The sequence below is a fragment of the Zeus faber genome (assembly GCF_960531495.2).
Source record: "Zeus faber genome assembly, chromosome: 20".
Lineage (NCBI taxonomy): Eukaryota > Metazoa > Chordata > Actinopteri > Zeiformes > Zeidae > Zeus > Zeus faber.
The window spans coordinates 27803627-27823673 of record NC_137207.1 but is presented as its reverse complement, the minus strand read 5'-3'; the positions used below and the strand labels follow the sequence as shown (position 1 = coordinate 27823673).

General features: G+C 46.9%; 2 protein-coding genes across 2 annotated transcripts; both read right to left on the bottom strand.

Moving 5' to 3' along the window:
• Positions 1–482: 482 nt before the first annotated feature.
• On the bottom strand, positions 483–5794 carry LOC307245694 (polyserase-2; the record flags this gene model as incomplete). The annotated part of the gene is made up of 10 exons (XM_080021341.1): positions 483–536; positions 830–979; positions 1207–1301; positions 1520–1785; positions 1871–2042; positions 2144–2432; positions 2519–2664; positions 2740–3008; positions 3101–3263; positions 5701–5794. 10 exons carry the CDS (start codon positions 5792–5794, stop codon positions 483–485), a joined length of 1698 nt encoding a protein of 565 aa, XP_079877467.1.
• Positions 5795–9407: 3613 nt separating this feature from the next.
• LOC307245693 (voltage-gated inwardly rectifying potassium channel KCNH6-like) lies at positions 9408–19230 on the bottom strand (the record flags this gene model as incomplete). Its single annotated transcript, XM_080021340.1, has 11 exons — positions 9408–9716; positions 9802–10039; positions 10312–10399; positions 15667–15837; positions 15973–16066; positions 16659–16852; positions 16928–17180; positions 17277–17476; positions 17562–17955; positions 18172–18570; positions 19138–19230. 11 exons carry the CDS (start codon positions 19228–19230, stop codon positions 9408–9410), a joined length of 2433 nt encoding a protein of 810 aa, XP_079877466.1.
• Positions 19231–20047: the final 817 nt, after the last annotated feature.

Here is a 20047-nt window from a genome sequence, read left to right as displayed (position 1 = left end):
AAAAGTCAAATGCAATGGTGGATTTGGAGAAAGGGTGATGCCCCTATTTACGACAGTAACGTCTGGTCCACCAGAGGCTTCAGGAAGTAAAACTGCACTACAGCATTTAGAGTCCAATGTGCTAAAGCTAACTAGCATCAGGGAACGAGGGAAACAGGACGTTTACTTTCTGGACCTGGATCCTATTTCCCTGGTTCTTCAATCCTTGTGTTTCAGTAGCAAGAACAAAACACAAGGTTGTTCTTCATGCTTGGGCAAAAGAGAGCAGTTTCCTGTAAATTTAGGATTTTAAATACATCAAAACGGGGAGAAGGCCTCATTTGAGGTCCGGGTCCGAGGGCGACGACCCGGGATCACGACCCGGACCCCAGTACGTCCCAAAAGTACCAGAACCTCAGCTGGTTCCAAGCAGAGGGCTCCGTGGAACCCGAGCCCCGGCTCACATTTTATTCTGGCCAATTGGGTTCTGGTCGGGTCGGACACTAGGCCACGTGCACGATGAAGGGATGAAAGCTCAGATCTTTGTCATTCTGAGCCTTTTTAGGGGCCATCTTAAAATTGGGATCTGAGAGGACTCTGCCACTTCGGGTCGGTTCTGTAATATCTCGGGTTAAAAACGGATTTGGGTGTTTTTGTTGAAGGAAATTGTCCAAACTCACAGGTCCCATTGTGTGGACCCGTGAAGCCCCGAGACTCCTCAGGTTCTGAGCTGCTATTGCAGCAGCAGCAGCGAGGAGGCGATGGAGGAGGTGAGGAGGAGGAGGAGAGACAGCGATAAAGGTGGAGCGCGTCCTGTCGCCGTGGTTACGGGCGAAGGCATGTTGCCCACCTTCTCCTTCAGGAAGAAGCCGAACCGCGATGTCTTCACGAAAGTCATGACGCCGGCGCCTGAGCCTCCTCTGATGTCGTCTGCGGTTACCATGGCAGCCTGGAACCATGACGACCGGGAACGGCACAGCAGCGCCCCCCCCTGGTCGCCCTGGGAACAGCAGAAGGGTTAGCGAGGAGCAGCTACGTTCTCCTCAAATGAACCAATCAGCATCCTCCTTGGAGATGGGGCGACAACAGCAAACTTCTCGACTTTATATAAATATATGATGTATTTTATGAGTACGAGTCGCTCCCGAGTCGCGTGTCTCTGAACCACAGCACCACCTGCTGGGGGGAGGGTGAAGGGTGACGGTACAGAGCAGGGTGGAGGGTTACCTGCTGGAGGTCCATGGAATGAGTGCAGATGTTCTGAGAGTGGGATGTGACTCCACAGGGGGTCACGCTGGTCTCCACGTCCCTCAAACCGGAGCCTCCTCAACAGGAAACATCAAACTCAGTCAAATCAATAATGAGCAGGAAGTTGAATCTGATCGAACCATCTCTTGAGGAAGAGATGGTTCTCTCCTGCTATTCTAAGCTTCTCACCTTCTTCACCCTCTGATTTGGTGTCATAATATAGTTCGTTCAACTCAACAGATTTTAGAGAGAACAGTATTCCAAACCTATCTGTGATGGGTTGTAACTTCACCTCCGGTTCCGTTCCCCCGTGGCCAGCCAGCAGCCCAGCACCTCGTTCCCACCGGGAAGGACTCTGAAGCGGTCAGGTCGATGCACACCGGCTGGATGAAGTTGTTGAAGCGGACTGGCAGCAGCAGCTGCAGCAGAGCGATGTTGGGGCCCATCAGGTTGCTCACTGAGATGCTCAGAACCTCCACAGACACCTCAAACTGCTCCACATCATCTTTCAGCCGCTGGCCCAGGAACACTGTCCAATCACTGGCGTTTGGGTTGTAGCTTCACCCAAAAAACAAAACAGTCATGAGTCAGTCCATTCATCCATTGGACCAACACCTTGGTTTGTTATGTGTAGACCATCTACCTGGAAAGGCACTGGGCAGAAGTGAGGATAAAGTTATCTGAGATCAGGGTTCCTCCACAAATGTGTGCTCCAGCTCGGCGAAGACTGACCATCCAGGGCCAAGATCCCCCCTGTACGACGCCGCGGTGGACCCCCGTCCGACTGCTGAGCGGGGCCTCGCCGCACACCGATCCTGAAGAAGGAGATCACATTGACTCAGGAAAGGAGTCGGCCGAGGACGAGCGTTAACTCCACTCTTGGGAGATGAATTTGGCCTTAAAGGACGCGACGGACCAGTTGTAGCTTCAGTCGTAGTGTTGATTAGAATTGTTGGAGATGGTGTTGGAGGAGCAGGCAGACCAGGACAGGTGTAGTTACTGTCTGCATCAAGCCCACTGGACACATATTTGACAAACCCTGGCTGGTCAACACTGATCAGAGAAGTGATCCAGGACTGGAAACTGGACACTCTGGAGTAGACTCCAGGCAGATTGGGCCGAGCACAGCCAAAACCAAAACTAACAACTCCAGCCTGGAACCAGACAGAATCCCCCTGGACCACCATGGGACCTCCTGAGTCTCCCTGAGAAGAGACACACAGACGTCTTACACCATCATCCAATCGTCATCGTTTGTCGCTAACAACGGCCAAATATCCAAATATCCAACCTGGCACGAGTCCTTGCCTCCGGCTAGAACACCGGCGCAGATCATGTTGTCTGTGATTGTACCGACTCCATTGAGACAGTTACACTGTCTGTTGCCCAGAACTGGGACCTCCACTTCCTGTAAAGTTTGGGGGAAGGGCAATCGGACTGGAGGGACAGAGACACAACTGAGACCAAGAAAGCTTTATTTCTTTAAGAACTTTGAGAAGAGATGTTCCTCACCTCCTTCCTGGATGGTCCCCCAGCCAGTGACCCAGCTGTCAGTACCGTTGTTGAGCACACTGCCGCTGGCTGCCAGACAGACAGGTCTGATGTAGTCAGTGAATTGGACCGGTGAGGAGAGTGTGAGCAGAGCAATGTCGTTCTCACTGGTCTCGCTGTCATAGTTTGGATGCACAACAATTTTGGACACTGTTCTGAACACTTCATTAGGGTTGCTTCCTTCCTGGTTCTGACGACCCAAGAAAATCTTCCATCCGTTTGTGCTTGAGCTGGAGGGACACAAATTCCAACATAAACTGCTGGTTTCCTCCCCAGACGGACCCTAAAAGAAGACTGCTAGAAGCATGATGCAGCCTCTGACCTGGAGAAGCAGTGAGCAGCAGACATCACCCACTCTCTGTTGATGAGGGAACCACCGCAAACATGGCCGCCAAACCTCTGCAGACTGGCCTGCCAGGGCCAGCTTCCTGCTGGAGCATCCTCACCTCCTACTATCCTGGTCTGCAGCGGAGCTCTGCCACAATCTGTCAGACAGGGATTTAGTTAGGAATTATCTCCACCTGGTTTCATGTTACTCGTATCACTCTTGTCAACGCACACTGTAGTGATGCTACACAACACAACACACAGCACATAAAATAATGGACTTCCTATTACACAGGCAGTTGCTAATTACACCAGAGGCAGTGAGGGGACATCTAAAATCTAATAGTAAAATAATATAACTTCATAGAATATAACATTATAAAAGGCGGAGGTGCAGCCGCTGAAATGCAGTGTCTTTCTATCAAACCAAACACTAAACTTCCTGTTTGTTTAGTCTGTTTACTGGCAAAAAGCTCCCCAAAACATCTATAAAACACATTTAAATGGTAAAAACATCTTCAAAACACATTTTAAAGCCCACCTGCTTCATACCCATTGTCGCCATTGAATTCTTAATTCTCCTCTTCCTCGCGTTCTCCTGTTGCTAGGCATTGTTTTTACCTCTTAACCATTGGAATGCAATGAACCACAGAAACAACTGGATACTAGCAATCAGTCAAAGTGATAAATTAAACTTACTGCAAAATTTCTGTGAAATAAATAGTTATAAATCAGCACATTGCACACACATTCACACCTGGAGTGAGTAACTTCAGACACACGTCCATTACTACAACTAAAATAACAATAATAATAATAACAATAATAATAATAATTAAAGCTGCAGGCAGCAACACACAGGGTTCACTATCGACACCAGTTACAAATTTCCAAGTTCCCATTGAACGCAGCATCAGCTGCTGCTGTCGCTCTTTTTTACATCACGTCTAAAAAAAATCACAATTTTCCGAGTTCCCATTGAATGCAGCATCGGCTGACACGATGACGTTGAGTCCTAATGACACAGAATTACTAATACAAGGATCCACTTGTGTGCTGTGACTTTATCCTAAAAATGAGAAGGTCCCTGTCTACTTCCTGTCAGGTCCCTGTCCACTTCCTGTCAGGTCCCTGTCCACTTCCTGTCTGGTTCCTGTCCACTTCCTGTCGGGTCCCTGTCCACTTCCTGTCAGGTCCCTGTCCACTTCCTGTCAGGTCCCCGTTGACTTCCTATAAGGAAATCACTCCGTGTGGAAGTTCCCAACAACACGCTTCCATTCAAACGGATTCAACACTGCATGTCCCTCAGACATTTCGTCCACTTTTTTAACTTTTGGGACTTAAATAAAAGGGACACCATTCAGACCCGTTGCTCTGGAGATGCAAGACAACTCCATGTGTGAGGTCACAAACAGGGAAGATGTTTTGTTCTGTTTTCCACTCCTACACTTTGTGTTACAACTGGATCCAATGCTGCAAAATAACAACACGGCACCGGTTCCATCAACACAATGAGTTTATATTTATAAAAAGAAAAAAAGAATCAAATAACAAACCAAACGCCCACGTCAAGCAGGTAAGATGACGCACACACACACACACTCACCTACAGAGTGACGGTGTCTACACCACTCGTTCGCTGCACCACCCGACCACCACTTTTACAACTTGGTGTGTGGGTGATGCACCAACGTTCTTCTGCTGAAATTTCATCAGATTGTCGCTAGTTCCTGCTTCGTATTTGGATCCATTTGGATGAAACGTCTGAGACGTCACGGTTCTAACAACACCTCAACTTTTAGCCCGAAAAGTGCCAAGAAGAATAAAAATAATAATCCAAACAATAACAATAGGTTTCCATCCCTTGGGGGACCAATAATAATAATAACAATAATAACAACAACAACAACATATTCAATAAAACTCACCATTAAGTTGGGAATGTGAATCTGGAAGACAACACATCATTAATGACCGACAGCAGAGCAGCGTAAACAAACATGTTTTACACTTATTACATTATAGATTATTATAAAATAACTAGAATGCATTACTTGCACCTCAAGCTCTTTAATCTGAAAACTAATAGATTTCATATTTTAATATATAGAGGAATATGATAAACATATATTTGCACACATGAATAAATATTAAACATTTAAAGAATATCAAAAAATATTGTGTTTAAAAGGCTTCACTGGCTGTGTTGAGTTCTGAGCAGATCTACCGTCATATATTTATGAATATATGGATGGATATGAATATTAATCATGTATAGATGATTATATTCATATATACTGTATATGAAAATTTATATTTACGAATTTACAGATGAATATAGAGATACATTTACAAATGAGTATTTACTCCTGAGCAGCAGGATCAGCAGCAGCCCGCGGACCAGCGGTTGGACAGCACTCTCTCTCCTCAGAGCCATGATGGAGGAAGTTGCTGCTTCAGGTCCCTCCGCCTTTAAGTAGAGTTGGAGGCCACGCCTCGTCGCTTTTCTGCTCAGCGTTTCCTGGAACCTCCTCCACCTGGAACTTTCCCCTGGAACCTCCTCCACCTGAAAGCTCCACCTAGAAGCCCCCCCACCTGGAGCCTCTTCCACCTGAAAGGTCCTCCCCCTGGAGCCTCCTCCACCTGGAACCTGCTCCACCTGGAACTTCCACAGCCACATCCTCCTCATTGCCCTAGAGAGGAGGTGCATTTCACCTCCTGTCGTTTTGTACATTTGATGTTTTATCCAAAAGGTTTGAGAATCAGCACTGAATGAACAAATAAGTTATGTATAATATTTATATATGTTACATGGATGAAAAATATAAATTATGTATACGTTGTGTTTTTGTAGAATGCATGAATGTACTTTATTACATTTGTTATTTTAAATATGATATATGGTTTGTATATGCATGATATATTGGTATTTATATTTGATATGTTTGGTATAAGTTATGGAAATATGATATAAGTTGTGTATCTTATATCTATGAAGTTATATACATGTTAAGTATATGTATATATTTGTTTTGCTTGATATGTGTTATGTATGTTATAAATGAATAAATATGATATATGTATGTGTGTATATATGATATACACTGTATGTTGTATAGAAATATGATACAGTACATACTATAGACATATATGTGATGTGTACGTACATGATATATTTCATGTGTATACTGTTTATGACTTATCACTGTTCTTTCCTTATCAGTCATCTTCACGTCTCATCTTCACATCTCTCACGTGGACTACCAAACTAAAGGTTTCATTTGGACCAATCAGAGCGTCCCACAGAAGCAACACCTCTGTCGACGAAGAGCGAGCTGGACGCCGTGACGGAACGGGCTTTCAACCGCCGCAATGCAGCGTCTTAGCGCCGGGCACGTGGGTGCCAACCCATCCATCACCTGCCTTTTGTTGCCACCAGACAGGCAGTGATGTCACATGGTCTGAACCGTCAGGTCCTTGTACTTTGTGTGTGTACTGCACTGGTAATAGGTTTCTTCTCACTACTAGTATCAGCTCTATTTTAAACCTAAACCTGGTAAACCCTGTAAACTCTAATGTCTGACCTCTGAGTATTGCAGGGTTCCCTTGGAGTCCCCCAGGGGACCGTACTTGGCCCCCTGTTATTTACCATCTAGTTTTTACCTCCAGGAGATACACAACACACAACTACCGCTCTTCCTTTTCAAGGACACGGTACCACTGCGTTGCTAGGATACAGTACGTTGTGATGAGGGGTGGAGGGTGGGAGGGGGGGGGGTGACATTGATTAAATCCTTTGTCACTAAACTGGGATTAAGGGCTGAAGAAGTAACCTGGACTCTGTAAGTACTGTCAGTGTACTGCGTCAGTTCTGCCTTTGAGGAGACATTGTTCAGATCCTTTGTCTTGACCTGCAGAGGAACTTCCTGGAGGTGGAAACAGGTGAATGTGGGTGTGAAAGGTCGGCCGTCCATCAACCGCTGTGCTATTGTAAAGCAAATATGCATTTTGACAGAAGGAAGAAAAGAATGAAAAGAGTCAAAGTGATGAAGCAACGTTGTGACGTAGCCTTCTGGTTGTTTGCCTCATTCCTGACATGTTTTTCTATTTTGACTCTTTTACTGATTTGGGGCGACAACTGTCAAAGTGGGATCCAGTCGTTTCAATGACCGGATCAGTGAACGAAGGGTCCCGGGAGGGGGCTCGTAAAATTCTACACCCACTCTGAAAAGTCTTTCACTTGGAACAGAATATACATATTCTCTCTCCTCAGTTTGGTTAAATATTTGCTTGGGATCTCAAGAGTCGTATTAATAATTCATCATCATCATGAGGACTTTGAACTCCAGGAACCCATTTGGACAAATACAAGAAGAAGAAGACGACGACGACATCCTCATGGGGAAACACATGGCCATGAGTGGCACTGCCTTCATCCTGGAGCCTTGGCCGTGTTGACAACTCACAACAGGAAGTTTATTAAAGTTTATAGAAGTTTATTCAAGTAGTGGCCGTGTCACAGTGCACCATGTTGTGTCACGGTGTGTTCGTTTATTAGAGGATCAGTGCATCACAGTGTCACACACTAACCCAATACTTGAAACCAGGACGGACTGGAATCGTGTTTCTCCAAAAGGTTAAACTGTGATTTCACCTCTGATGGGGGATCAATTTGAGGAAGTGTAAGTGAAGGAAACGCAGCGTTCTGAGGCCATGACTCATCCAGGTGTCGTGGTTTAGTTAGCCATGATTTGCCATTCCAGGACTTTGGACAAACAAGGTGGCACAGGGGGGAGGGAGAGACAGTCAAGTGGAAACAATTCTCCATAAAAAGCTCAAATTAAAGATGAATTAAAATTTGAACAGTTGTTAAACAAGCAATATTTTGGGATTTAGAATAAATGATGCTTAAATAAATGATTATTTGCTTTTGTTTGATGACATTTATTTCAGTGGATATCAAGAATTATAATAAAGAAATTCACTGTCATACTTTTTAAAGAGGTTAGACTGGTCAATAGTATCATTATTATACAGATACTAATACCTGCTCCTTTCTCTTGATAAGGAGTGGATACTGCAGGTCAGACTGAAGCGTCTTGGGAGGAAGGACTTGGATCAGAGGGGCTTGATCACACGTCTGGTCAGAGCATCCGGTGCCACGCCCACTCCACTCTGACTCACTGTGACTGGGCATCCATGTTGGACAATAACAATATGGATCTTTCTGGGGATGAGTCTTTCCCTTCAGTTCAACCTCCACCAGTTACTCCCTGATCAGGTGAAATCCCACTTTAACCGTTTGGAGAAACAGGATTCAAGCCCATCCTGGTTTGAGGTAAAACATTTCAACTCCAAACTTGAGCCTCAGAGTTTGGTGTTGGTAAAGGTGCATGAACAGACAACCGAACAACCCTCTCCCTGAGGAGGAAGAGACTGAGCCACACGTCCACGGTGGAGAGATGGTGGTGGAGCCTCTAACTGGATGAGCTGATCTGAGTTGAATCTTTTTGATTTGACAATGTGTTATGTGTTTTTAACGTCTCAGGTTGTCAAGCACTTGAACGCATGGGAGATTTGATTTATTTCCCATCCCTCATTCCCCAAATATACTGTTCTACATCTCATAATAATATCTCATAATAAAACTAATCTCACTCAGGATCCTGGAGTACGATCAGGTCAAGTTTGACCCACTTTCTTGGTGTGATCTGGACCTTCGGCCTCCTTTGTTCTTCTGTTTGAACAGGAGGTGGCGCCGCAACCAGGAAACCACAGACAGATTAAAGTGCTGTGACCTGGATTGGGTCCGTTCACTGAGCAGATGCAAATGACCTCAACTGTATTATCATACATGGTAGACATCGGCACATGGTAGAACTGAATAAAAACAGCACACAGTAGGACTGAATGAAAGTAGCACAGGGCAGAACTGAATGTACACAGCACCTGGTAGGACTGAATGAACATGGCAAGATTACATTAACACAACACATATCCCAATATTCCAGGACATGTATTCATTATTTCACCACAGATTAAAACATTTGGTTATTTACAATGTTCTAGAAAAATATTTCTCAGTCAAACACTTTGGTCTGTAAGGTTTATAGTTCAATTAGAAATCGAATATTGTTTTAAGAAATGGAATGGTTGGATTCGCTTATAACCGAGTATCATTTTGTGTTTGAACTGTGTACTAACTGCACTAAAACTGAATTTTTTCCACCAATAAAACTCAAAACAAGGACTAAATCCCATTACATTGATCTGGATTAACAAAGCACTATGTGACGAGCTCACTAGTTAGCATCCCTTTCCCCCCTCTGGGTGGACCTCGCCACAGTGACCTGGTTCAGCACCGGCTCAGAGAGCTGCTTCCGAACGCCGCCCATGAACAGCAGTGAGTCCAGACGCCCCGGCAGCGACGGGTGGCGGGGTCCGCCACTCGATCCCTGGCTCTCCGGAAGGCGGGACAGAGGGCGGACGGCCAACCGGTACGGCTCCATTTTCACGGTAACAGAGGCCGACACAGTGTCGCCTAAAGGAGGGGTGAGGCGGCACCCACCACCTCTGGACCGCTGGAACCTCATGTCCGACTGGGACGATTTCTGCAGAGAACACAAAGTGATAAATGATGTGGAACTAAAGTCCATTGGTCCTCTACCGACCCCCTGGAGGAGCCTGCTGTATTACCTCCACAGGAGGGTGCCGCAGCGTCGCCTGCACCAGGGGGGCGGACACCAGGGCGTGGCAGCCCGCAGCCCTGCTGGCGTAGTGCACAGCAGGGCCCCCTGCTGGCGACACACTGCTGTAGGCCGGAGGAACCGGAGAAGGAACTGGAGAAGGAACTGGAGGAACCTGAGGAGGAACCATCTGTTGCTGCAGCAGCTGCAGGATAACACTGATATCGGCCGTCATGCGAGCCTCCAGCCTGCAGGGGGCAGCCAGTCACAAGCTGATTAGCACAATGCTAATGCTAACACTGAAATGTTCCCTGTAAACAGACTGGATGGATGGATGAGATGGATATACAGATGGATGGATGGATGAATGGACAGGTGAATAGATCAATGGATGAATGGACGGACGGACAGATGGATAGAGGAATGGAGCGATGGATGGATTGACGGACGGACGGCTGGGTGGACAGACGGACGGCTGGGTGGATGGACGGATGGATGGACGGACAGACGGCTGGGTGACCTGTGGAGCTGGCACTGCAGCAGCTCCAGTCTAGATCCCAGATCCCTTCGGGGGCGTTGGTCCGACCAGAACGTTCCCGGAGACGATGCTGGAAGAAAACATATTTCATGCTTTTTATTAATCCTTAAGGGAAAGGAGTTCTCCAGGAGCAGATGGGGGTTCAGTGCCTTGCTCAAGGACACTACAGCATGCTCCAGGAGGAGTCAGGGATCGGGGACCCGCTCTGCCTCCTGAGCCACTGCCCTACATAAATATTATCAATAAAATGTATTACAAATATTATTATTAATGTATATATTACAATAATATTTAATGTTTAATACAGAATTATAAAATACAGTTTATATATAACATGAGGTCATAACACTTAAATAAAAAATGAAAAAAAAATTGAAAGTGGAGAGTCAGAGCTTCCAAACAAGGTGTCACTTGTGCAAATCAAGCAAATATTCCTAAAGCTATGACTTGTTAATGACAAGGTTGTGGCAAACTGTCGTGCTGACATAATCACTTCCAAAGTTTTACCCACACCAGCTTCATTCAGCCAGCTCCCACAATGCAAATGGAGGAGCCAAAGCCACACAGCGACTTAACATACTGCTGAATGAGCCAATCACTGCTTTGTTCTTGTGTTTTGAGGGAATGTTGAACAGCATCAACACACAACTATTTGTTTTTCCAAAAGGCTTTTATTTAACAGTAAGAATTATGTGACCCGCCGCAGCAAAACTCGCCATCTCGCACATTTCTAAAATGGCCAGGAGCAGCCAAATAAGTTGAAAAAACCTTTCTTGATTCAGTTCCTTTGTGTTTTGTTTATCCCTCAACGTATTTTCAAACAGAGTTTGATTTATAAATAGTAGAAAAATGTTAAACCGTGGAGTTAAATATTCTGGTTAGATGACATGAGGAAACGCAGTTCACTTACCAAAACGCTGAACAACCACGATCAATGGTTTTCTTCAAAGCGAGCGTCCAGGTGAAGATCATTCCTCCATATTCCATGTGATGTGAAGTCACAATGTGGAACCGTTTTAATAAAGTTCAACCTTTAAATCGTAGTACTTTTACACACACAGAGACAACGTTGTGGAGGGGGTGTGTACCAACGTGTACCATCAAGTAAGAACTGCTGAGGTCACTGACGTTGCTTCCGTAAACAAGACGAGGATCCGGTTTCACTTGTCTGTGAAAACTTTCAATTCCCTTGTAGTTATGGATGAGGAGCAGCGGGTGGAGCAAGATCTGAATCATATCACAGACCTTAATCTGACCAGTGCCATAGATCCAAGTCAGTGTAAGCAGCGCGTACTGGACTTCATGTTCCACCATGACAGTCAGTTCTCCCACGACGACGCTGAATGTGATATTACTCCGGACTTGGAGAACATTTCAAACAGCGGATTTCAACCCGAATGTGACGATGAAACGGAATATTTTCAAGAACAACCGGAGGAGACCGAAGATACGCCCGTTGTTACAACGGAAGAAGTTGATGATGTGATGAATCAGTGGTCCCGTCCTGCTTCAAGAGGTCCACCGTCGTTCCTGTCCCGAAGATGGCCTCTTCCTGCCTGCCTGAATGACTACCGTCCGGTGGCCCTCACCTCGGTGGTCATGAAGTGTTTCGAGAGGCTGATTAAGGATTATATCTGCGCCTCCCTTCCCCGCACCTTGGACCCGTTGCAGTTCGCGTACCGGCAGAACAGATCCACAGATGACGCGGTCTCTCAGGTACTGCACACCACACTCACGCATCTGGATGGCCAGAAGGGGGCCTATGTGAGATTGCTGTTCATTGATTACAGTTCAGCTTTCAACACCATAGTCCCCACCAGACTGGGTGTCAAGCTGACGGAGCTCGGACTGAATGCTAAGCTGTGCGCCTGGATCCTGGACTTCCTCACAGTCCGCCCCCAGGTGGTCAAGGTGGGGAAGTACATGTCAAGCTCCCTCACCCTGAATACAGGATCCCCCCAGGGCTGCGTCCTCAGCCCCCTACTGTACTCCCTGTACACACATGACTGTGTGGCCAGGTCCAGCTCCAACACCATCATCAAGTTTGCAGACGACACCGTTGTCGTGGGCCTGATCACCGACTGCGACGAGAAGGCCTACCGCGAGGAGGTGGCTGACCTGTCACTCTGGTGCCAGGACAACAGCCTACACCTGAACGTCAGCAAAACTAAGGAGCTGATTGTGGACTTTAGGCGTGGATCACAATCGAGGACGCACGCGCCCTTGTGGATTAATGGGACTTCTGTCGACAGGGTGAGCAGCTTCAAATACCTGGGAGTCCACATCACAGAGGACTTAACATGGACTGTACACACAGACTCTGGTGAGAAAGGCGAGGCAGCGTCTCTACCACCTCAGGCAGCTGAGGAAATTCCGGGTCTCGGTGAGGATCCTCAAGTCCTTCTACTCTGGAGCAGTGGAGAGCATCCTGACAGGCAACATCACTGCCTGGTTTGGGAACTGTACTGCCCAGGACAACAACGGATTGTTTCAGCTGCTGCGGTCAGGCAAGCGCCTCCGCAGTCACACAGCAAGAACAGAGAGACTGAGACGGAGTTTCTTCCCTCAAGCCATCAGAACTGTCAACGCTGACCTCACCAGGGGTCCTCACTGAGCCATACACTAGGCTCCACTACCTACTGTACTGTATATAGCATACTGTACCGCATACTGTGTCACTGTTCAGGGTTGTTCATGATGCCGTATTGATGCGCCGTACTGTTGTATACTGTGCTGTATTATCCCAAACACTACCTCACTTTATTCACATGCCACTTTAATGCACCTATCTGTATATACATAATTGCCTATTCCATATACATATTCCCTCTAATTCTATATATTTTTATTTTATTCTATAAGTATTCGACTTACTGTATTACGTTTTAGGAATCAGTTAGTTGGTCTGTTAGAAATAAATTTTTCCAAGGACAGTGTGTTATCACCGGGTGCGTTGCATTACATTTCACTGCATATATGTATGAAAGTATGTATATGTATGTGACGAATAAACCTCTTGAATCTTGAAGTCCCTTGAGGTTGGTGGCTTAAAATAAAATAATTCCACTTTTATAAAACATGTACATTCTTACTGTTAAATTAAAGCTTTTTTCAGAACTAAATGAGTTGTGTTGTTGAGCTGTTGGTTATTGGCCCATTCAGCAGTATGTTAAGTAGCCATGAGGCATTGTTGGTCCTCCAACCATTTGCACTGTGGGAGCTGGCTGAATGAAGCTGGTGTGGGTAAAACTCTGGAGGTGATTATGTCAGAATGACAGTTTGCCAAACCCTTGTCATTAACAAGTTATAGCTTTAAAAATATTTGCTTGGTTTGCGCAAGTGACACTTTGTTTCGAAGCTCTGATTCTTCACTTTCAAATGATGTGGAAAAAAAAAAGTCGAAAGCCGCCAAATGACTCTAAAGTCTGCGCTGGGTCACATATACATGTTTTATAAAAGTGGAATTATTTAGGAGTTTAAAAGTACATACAAACAACAAAATGTAGAGTCTATCAACATTTTGAGTCTCGGAAAATCTGAAATCTGAAAATCTGCACCAACCTCAACGGACTTCATCACGTCATCAACGGACGTATCGTCGGTCTCCTCTGGTGGTTCTTGAAAACATTCCGTTTCATCGTCACATTCGGGTTGAAATCCACTGTTTGAAATGTTCTCCAAGTCCGGAGTAATATCACATTCAGCGTCACTGTGGGAGAACTGACTGTCATGGTGGAACATGAAGTCCAGTACGCGCTGCTTACATTGACTTGGATCTATGGCACTGGTCAGATTAAGCTCCGTGATATGATTCAGATCTTCCTCCACCCGCTGCTCCTCATCCATAACAAGGGAAATGAAAGTTTTCACAGACAAGTGAAACCAGATCTTCGTCTTGTTTACGGAAGCGACGTCAGAATTTCTTCTTCTATGGTAGACGCCTCCTCCACAATGATATTTAACTCCACGGTTTAACATTTTTCTATTATTTATAAATGAAACTGTTTGCAAATACGTTGAGATAAAAAAAAACTTAAAAAAAAACACTGATTCTGATCATAATGTATGTATTCTTGTAATTCTGGTTATTATATACTGCAAGATGTAGGAATAGGCATGTTATCTATGTCAGGATTTAAAATATCGCTCACTCTGATCTCACCTCCCTAATCCCTCTCTCCTCACTTCTATCACTCTCACTCTATACTGTCTTTCACTTTAAGTATGTCTAATCCTGCAATGTTCTGTGTTTAAGTATGTCTAATCCTGCAATGTTCTGTGTTTATCTTTGTCTACTTGTCATTTGTTTGTGTAGTTATGTATCCCTACAAACTTCCTACAATAATATGGCAGTGAAAAGGAACGTAATGGAGGAAACCCCAGATGTATCTATGGGAAAGCATGGGAACGGTAGTATAGCTATTGCCTTGGATGCACTGTGCCATCACCCCCTAACTAGCTTCAATGACCCCTATTAAGTTTGTTAGTTGGAATGTGAGAGGCTTGGGCTTCACCTGCTAAACGTAACCGAATCCTAACTCACCTCACCAAGATGAAGCCCAGCTTCTGTCTACTGCATGAAACCCACCACACACACACACACACACACACACACACACACACACACACACACACACCCCCCCCCCCGGTTGCATCCCTCTCCTTTTCTCCCCCATTTGCTGCCATAAGTATGACAGGAAGAGGCCACGTGAGCAGTTGTAGTTTCACCTTTCCTGGACCTAATTCACTGTTTTTCAATACATGTCATCCAATGTTCATGTTTTTGTGTAAATGTTGTTTTGTTTCTATGTTTATTTTTCCACTGAGGTGATTCTCCCTCTTGGAGTAGTGATCAGTTGGAGCAGTTGTTTATAAACCCAAACATGATAAATAGTTCTCCAAAGAGGGGGGTTGGTGGTGGTCCTCCAGAACCCAAAACTGTGCTCTTGTCATTCTGCAGCTCGTACACAGGACAGAGTTGTTGCAGCAGTTGTTGCTGATAAAAGAATGAATAAAGAGTTTCATTGCAGGTTGATAAGTTTAACTCCTCTTGCAGAATAACGCTGCCCTGAATGCAATGGCACAAATACTCTGTGTTGTATGTCCAGCATGCTGACAGCACAGGTTAAAAAAAAAAAACACAAAGGGACACAAATCTGGAAAAATCTAATTTTCCTTCAAGAGAGGTTTTTTTTTTTTTTTTTTTTTTTTTTTTTTTTTTTTTTTTAACTTATTTGGCTGCTCCTGGCCATTTTATAAATGCGTGAGATGGTGGCTATTGCTGCGGTGGGTCACATTTGTTGTACACACACACTTGAACTACTGTTATTTTCTCACCTCTGTGGAGGCGTTCCAGCGCAGGCACCCTCCAAGCTGAGCCACCACCAGGGGGCAGTAGGGCAACTCCAGGGCTGCGGGCGATGGCCTCAATCGGGTCCTCGGCAGAGTCAGGGAGGGAGGAGCCACAGCTGCGTGCCGTGGGGGCGGAGTCATCATGGTCAATCCCGTCTGGACTCAGCAAAAATATTTGTCCGTTCAGAATTTGGACTTGGTTGCAAACGATGCAGCATCACTTGACCTGGTGCTGGACTGGACCGGTCCTGGTGAGAGGACCCGGTCTCGTCCAGGACCGGGTCCTCTTACCTGGGTGGATCCGGTGGTCCAGGAAGGGTCCTTGGTGAAACCCACCATTGTCTCCGGAACCTTCTGGCGTTATGGGCGACGGCAGCAGATCAGTCTGAGGAGAGAACAGTCAAAGTCACAAAGTGGAACATTTCGCCACTAGAGGGCATGCTAGCCTATCATAACCCGATCAAAACAAACCACTATGTATTTTCAATTTCAGCATTTTCAAGTCGAGATGATAATGGGGAATTTAGTGTGTAATACATGACTCTGACCTGACCATGGATCTGCATGAACCCAGTTCAAGCAGAGATTACCAAATTAGAGGTGGCTATGCTAGCCACTTGAACCTCAAATTAGCCTAGCGAAGGCTCGGTTTTTGAACGTATGATTGAACTGTTGAATTTGGGCTGAGTGATCATTTTGGAGACTCAGCACAGGGATCTGCAGCGCCTGGCAACACCACACGGTGGAGCCCTTTGCTCCCCTGTAATCTTCCCTCCATCTTGTGAAAACCAGTCCATCATTGATTTGATTTTGGAGATTAACTTTGTTCCAGAAGCATTTGAAAAAGATGTTCTTAAGCTGCTACAGGGAGCTTGGCCAGCTGATCACCTCTGCAACCTGATGCTAACACACTTCAGGCCCGTCGCTATCTGGGTTCTGGATGGGTTGGGGGGTGGACCTTCTCAGGCTGCCCTTACATCTCTAAGGTCGAAAGTGATCTCCAGGTTCCTCCAGAAGGAATCTGCGAAGCCGGGGAAGAGGTCCAGGACCTCCAGCAGGTCCTCCCTCAGGATGCAGTGCAAGTCACAGTATGTGACAGCATGCACAGCCGAGCTGGACTTGCCCGGGTGCTCATGCACGCGGATTGCCTCCCCAAAGACATCGTTCTTCTCTGTGAGAGGCAGAGACATTGGATAATGTAGAGGACTCTTGGATTAGAGGATGAAAAGAAGGTTTCTTTTCTTACCAAGTCGAGCCACCACCATGTCGTCCCGGACCACATGGACGGACCCTCTGGAGATAAAGAACAGTGAGTCTAGGAGGTCACCGTCGTGGACCAGGGTTTCCCCGGGAGGAGCATGGACCATCTTGAACCTGGTGGCCAGGGCCCGAATGCTGGCCTGGCCGCCGCCGTGGAACGCCCGGCAGTCTTGCAGCAGAGAACGGTTGAGGTGCAAGCAGATTTCCTCCTGCAGACACTCCGGGAAGCCCTTCAGAACCTGCGGCAATCAATACATAACCCAATTATAAATCAGTAGAATATGAGCCAATATTGTAAACTTTATGGCACGTTCCGAACCGCCATTCCTCCTTACAGCGTTCATGTCTATGCCGTTGGTGTAAGACCAGGCATGCTGGAAGTACTCCTCCAGGCGCTGGCGGAGGCCTCCGGGGATGTGGTGGAAGCGGATGAACTCCTTCACCCGCAGCATCTGGGTGTGGTAGCGCGCCGTACCCGAGTAAAGGCGCTGGATAATGGCTGACACATTCCCAAAGATGCTTGCGTACATGAGAGCTGGGGGCGGATGAACAGGAAGAAGATAGTGATAGAGAAGCAACACATTCCCAGTTCATTGGCTGCAGGCTTGCTAGCTACTCACAGCCGATGACCATGATGCAGATGGAGAAGATCTTCTCAGAGTTGGTGTTAGGGGAGACGTTTCCGAAGCCCACACTGGTCAAGCTGCTGAAGGTGAAGTAGAGTGCGGTGACGTATGTGTCCTCGGCTGAGGGTCCGGACCCGGCTTGGCTCTGGTTGTAGGCCTTGCCCAGCTGTTGGGCCAGGTTTTCCAGCCAGCCGGCCCCCGTGTGGGCGCGCTCCGCCAGGCCGACTGCGTACCACCCGCAGGCCAGCCAGTGGGCCACCAGCACAAAGGCGCACGTTAGCAACACCAGCGCCGCCGTGCCACACTCCGAGTAGCGGTCTAGCTTGCGAGCCACGCGAACCAGACGCAGGAGGCGGGCAGTCTTCAGAAGACCCATCAGAGTCGCCATCTGGTGGCCACAAAGGGAAAAAATAAAAGCCTTCACTAATGTCAAATCCGAGAGAGAGAGAGAGAGAGAGAGAGAGAGAGAGAGAGAGAGAGAGAGAGAGAGAGAGAGAGAGAGAGAGAGAGAGAGAGAGAGAGAGAGAGAGAGAGAGAGAGAGAGAGAGAGAGAGAGAGAGAGAGAGAGAGAGAGAGAGAGAGAGAGAGAGAGAGAGAGAGAGACCTCGTCGGATCCGGATCTGAAGACCAACAGGTCGAAGGGAACGGCGGCCACCAGGTCTATGGGGAACCAGCCGCGGACGTAGCGGCGGGCAATGCTGGCGGCCTCTGTCACCACTTGGTCGCTGCGACGATCGACGTAGGTGGTGCGAAAGTTGATGACGATGTCCACGATGAACAGCACGTCCACCAGGAGATCAGCAGCGCCCAGAGGGTCGCAGGGCTCGCCCAGCAGAAAGGAGGCAGAGTAGGGCGTGAGGACTGCAGTGTACAGCACCAGCAGCAGAACCACCCAGTCCCAGAAGGCCTTGCAAGGGCTGTAGTGCAGCAGGATCCAGCGCCCCCTGGTGTCTGGAACCCGGAGCTTATACTGCGGCAGCACATCCGACTCCAGGGAGAGGACCTGAAGGAAGCCACCCAGAATCGCGGTTAGGCTGAAGACAGTCGTTCTCATCTGCCATTGTACTTCATTATTTTAATGTAATTTTCTGCTCTTGCTACAGAACTACTACGTCACTACTCTATCACTACAACATCACTAAATCACCACTACCCTAAGTCTCTACCACATCACTACTAGACCAAACCACTACTCCATCACTTGTACACTAAATCACTACGACAGCAGTTTTCAAGCACAACTACATCAATACATCACTTTTACACTACATTACTACAGCACTACTGCTATATTACTACACCACTACTACACTGCATCACTACTACAGCTCTTTTACATCAATACTATACTACTTTTACTAAATTACTACAGCACTAATACATCACGATTACACTACTACAGCATTATTACAGTGCTACTACATCACAACTACAGCTCTACATAGAGGCAACAGTGCAGGCGGTGTATAGCAGCAAGTTTTCCTCCCTCCCGCCACCCCTATGTCTGTCTCTACATTCTTCTGTTCCTCCATCCCTCCGTCCGTCCGTCCACCCAGCAGTTAATCTGTACCTGCGTCACCTTCTCCGTCACATTGTGGCTTCGCTCCTTCACTCTGGAGCCGAGCACCTCCCGCTCCCCCTTCGGGAGGTCCAGGTCCGACATGGAGCTGTGGGGGGAGGGATTATCCTCTGGTCAGCACCTACTGGTCCACAGGATCATCCTCTGTAGTGAGTGAAGAGTAACCTTTACCTTATTCAAACCCAGAACGTCTGGTCCAGAGCTGCTCCGTCCTCGTGGTTCATCTGGACGTTGCTGCTTGTGTTGCTCTGCGCTGATCAATAACAATCACACACACTGATCCATACAAATCATTGACGGCCGGGAACGGGATCTGGGTCACTGCCGTTCCCCTCTCCGCACGTTGTGTTGGGGTGTGGTGTAAACAGGGCTGGACAACAAGCTTCAAAAGCAGTTGCCAGGTTGCCAACGGACACAGCGGTTGCTGAATAGCTCGGTTTAATTTTAAATCCATGAAGAGAGGTTGACAATGGGGCAACCAAACCACACAAGATGGCTGACCATGGCGAACACCTCGTTGCGCAGGGCAACCGGACAAGAGTCATCTTTAACTCAGATGTCCACACTGAGGACATTCCTCCAAAATAAAATCTTTAATTTGTCACAAAACCAAACTTGTACAGTTCATCCACAAACCAGAATCAGTTGTTGTTCTGGTGCAGGAGGTTTAACTTCCTGTGGCCGGGAGGTCGGAGGTCAAAGGACAGGTTGGAGGACCAAAGAGGGAATCGATCAATAGTTGATGATGAAGAAACACGCTGAAAGCAAAAGGATCTGGACTGAGGTTGCGAGTTTGAATCCCCCGATCATGTTGGGTTGGAGGTCCAGAAGGTCCTACAAAGGGAGCAGCAGGAGGTCAGCGGGTCCAAGCTCTGTTCAACGTGCCCTGGAGCAAGGCATG